Below are 3511 nucleotides of genomic sequence, written 5' to 3'. Positions count from 1 at the left end.
CATGAAGTCAAAGGCAGGATCAAGTCTGGCGACAGTAGTATTGGCCCAATGAGATTAAAAAAAGGACAACTCCAACGGTGATGAAATAAAGAACAAAAAAATGAAAGGGCCAATAACCTGAACAGAGTTTCGTCACGAATTTAAATTGGTTTTAATATAATCTTATGAAGTTAATGCTCTTATGTTTGACAGGACTTTTAAAATTAAGTTAACGACTTGTTGAAAGTATAAACTTTAAAGCCAAAGTACTTCCACTTATTTTGACCAAGGTACCATACAGGCCAGGAATAGATTGTTGGCCAGGAAATAAGCCACATCCTCTGGGGCAAGAAAACCTTAACTACCGACAATCGCGACAAAACCTGATAGGAAATTATGAATTTCCGGAAAATAAGCAACAAACTTTCCAAGGAAAATGGCTAAACGGACAGCACTTGTGACGTTGCGCATACGCCGCGTGTGTCACGCGTTGGCATGTAAATTTATACACACCCCCCTCTCCGATGAAAGACTGCTAATGACATGAACAGGGGACACCACCAAGTCAGAGCCAGAGACAGAGCCAGAACCAGTGCCAGAGCGCGAATGTGGACGCGGACATGGACTTGGCGGCGGTATGCAAATCAGTTTACTGCGGCGACGGCAATGATGGCCGCCACTCAATTATGCGCCGCACAGGAACGACTTTCGTTGCCTACTTTCGGGCACCCACTAAAAAACCTCAGGAAAACAGGGGAAGGCAGGCCCAAGGAAAAGAAGCGCTGGGAAAATCTCTTTTGGATTTCCATGGCTTTTATTTGGCACCGGCAGCTGGTGTCCTTAGATTTTCCTAAACGGCATGGGTGGCGTCTATCCATGGGTTTCATGGGAAACACATTTCAATTTGTACTGCCACGAATCCCCTTTATTTTCCATTTTTTTTTTTTTTTGGGTTCGTGAAAAGGTAAAGCCTTGGAAACCCTTTTGGCCCCGTTGGGAAATACGTCAAAGAGTTTTCGGGGGCCAACAGGTGTTCCAATTGTTTCGTGCCGACGGTATTTTTAGTTTCGAAAGGCTCATTAAATTTTTAATTAGCGGAATTAGTGGAATGTGTGGCACGAACACCAAGGGACTCTTGATGGATCCGTGGCATTCTAATGGGGTATGAAGGCAGCCGTTTCTACTCTATTATTGATGTCAGTTCATAGTACTTTTGGAAGCGTAGATATTTTTTTATGCCCGTTTACAGGTGGCCGGAGGTTCATTATGAAACTAAACTCTATCCTTGATGTCCTAAAAATAGTCAAGGTCTGGTTTTATGTCACATCACATACTCGTATATTAACCTGTCTAATTAACATACTAATGGGTGGCCAGGGAAACAGGAGCTTTATATATAACCGGAAATTACTATGCGTGTTACTAGGTTAATAGCGTTACTTTTTTTTTTGAAGCGGAAACAATGGCATTAGGCGATATTAAATGGTTTACTTAATCACAAGGCTCAAAAGGCAGGCCCTCTATGGAAGTAATTTAATAAAGATGCCTTTAATGAAGATGCTTATTGTCAGGCTTGTGCATGTAATAAATGACACTTATAATTTCAAACAAAGGATCAACATTTCCCTTTTAAACCATAATTTTATTAAGCTTTAATGCTGTTTTTTACATTTTTAATATAATTTTACCAATCATTGGAAATAGGGGCTTCATCCTGTGCTTTCTCACTGTCTTTGCAAATCTGCTCACACTCTGCTTGGGTCACAAATATAACTTTTCCAAAAACAAAGTCATAATGATAGGAATTGCATTCGTTTTTTATGGGATTGTAGGCATAGGCCGTGCCTATTTTGGGAAGCCCAAAGATGATACCATTAGGGGAATTAACCATGGTACAACGGACTGTGAAAAAGGTGGATATTAATTATTTGGGTTGTTACATCATTTTCATAATACTTACAGTCCTTATTTTCCCCTATAACAGAATAAAAACAAGAAAAAAAATAAGTTAGTATTCAGTGAATACTATTCACTAGTATATAGTAGTATAGTAGTTAGTACTAACCATTTCCATTAGCTCCAACTACCAGAACAATCAGTAAAACCATTGAAGAAAACAAAGCGAACGACTTCATTTTGGAGATTTTTCAGGATACGATGGTTTGAGTTTAAGTTTTAGCTTAAGGTTTAGCTATTCGTAGCTGTTGAGGTTTGAAACTGAATATTTGGTTTACGCTTTGCGGTATTTATAGTTGCCTAAAGTTTTGTTCTAATCATATTTTAAACTATTTTATTTCACATACTTTTATACAATGGGCTTATAAAAAACGTTAGGCATGGTTTTTTTAACTGTTTGTCGTAAAAACGGAGAAAATATGTTTCAAATAGATTTATTTATTTAAATAGTTATATTTTTACTTAATTTTGTTTATCATTAAATTCAAAAGTTATTGATCTTACAACTGCTTTTTATAATCGAAAATTATAGTTTTGTAATGAAATAAAAGGTAATAAAACAAGGTAAGGATTTTAAGTAAAGTTTTTCTTCTGTACTCGTTTTTATGGAATTTAAATAAAAACAGTACTGGAAATTGAAAACAGTATCACTATTTCTACAATTACTAAGTGTATCAAAAATGTATAATCATACTGATTTATAAAATTCGTTTTACTTTGCAACCTTCATTGGGTAAAAGTACAAAAATAATTGCATCAAATATGCCCTTTTTTATTCCTATTCAGCTCCCGTTCATTATTTACCAATATGGCAAAAAAGTACAGATTATGCAATGGGTGCAAACAATTAATTATAGATAGTCATTATGCCACTCATTGCGTAGTTTGCTTTAATTTGATTTTTTTTTTCTTTTGTGGCAGAGAAACTTTTTGTTCGGGTTTATAATTGATTTTGTGTGACACACAAAAGCGATGAGCAAATTATTTATGAAAATGCTTGCCGCTATAGAAATCTAATAACAATAATATTGCTGATTAAGCATTAATCAAAGCCAGCTGGGGAGAGCAAGAGCAAAAACATAAAAAACATAAACAACAGGCTAAAAGAAAACAAAGAAGAAACAGAAGACAATAGGCCATAAGCAGCGAGCAGTAAGCAGTAAGCAGTCGGAGAAAAGGGAAAGTGATGTATCTATATATCTATTGACGCTCCCGCCAGATCTCGCAGCTAACGGTATTGGTATCTCCGATGCCAAATTTATGGAACTTGGTCAAAAGTTCGGTGTACGCCTTAAATATGGAAAAGGCTTGGCCGGCAATATGGATTTTTAATTTGGCCTTTGAAAAGCAATAAAACAGCAGCAGAAACCAAAAGCATATATGTAGTTATATGTCAACTGATAAGCGGCTACTGATAAGAGGCATTTCCACATTTTCCCCACCTACCACTAGAGAGAGAGAAGCCATGAGAGAAAAGCTCGGACGAAAGCTTTTCTTGAATCGGCCTTGGCATTGGTTCGGGCCCGAAGCTGAACAGCTGATCCAACTTGGCCAGATGTTGGAGTTGGCCAAAAAG

At 37.0% G+C, this 3511-nt stretch overlaps 1 protein-coding gene across 1 annotated transcript; it reads right to left on the bottom strand.

Moving 5' to 3' along the window:
• Positions 1 to 1600: 1600 nt before the first annotated feature.
• Positions 1601 to 2190, bottom strand: LOC108125362 (uncharacterized). The gene is made up of 3 exons (XM_017241494.3): positions 2045 to 2190; positions 1940 to 1954; positions 1601 to 1881 (listed from the first exon to the last, which is right to left on the bottom strand). Exons 1-3 carry the CDS (start codon positions 2112 to 2114, stop codon positions 1664 to 1666), a joined length of 303 nt encoding a protein of 100 aa, XP_017096983.2. The 5' UTR covers positions 2115 to 2190; the 3' UTR covers positions 1601 to 1663.
• Between the last annotated feature and the right edge of the window lie 1321 nt (positions 2191 to 3511).

Source organism: Drosophila bipectinata, chromosome 2L (assembly GCF_030179905.1).
Source record: "Drosophila bipectinata strain 14024-0381.07 chromosome 2L, DbipHiC1v2, whole genome shotgun sequence".
In the NCBI taxonomy this organism is placed as follows: Eukaryota; Metazoa; Arthropoda; class Insecta; order Diptera; family Drosophilidae; genus Drosophila; species Drosophila bipectinata.
This window is presented reverse-complemented; position numbering and strand designations above follow the sequence as displayed.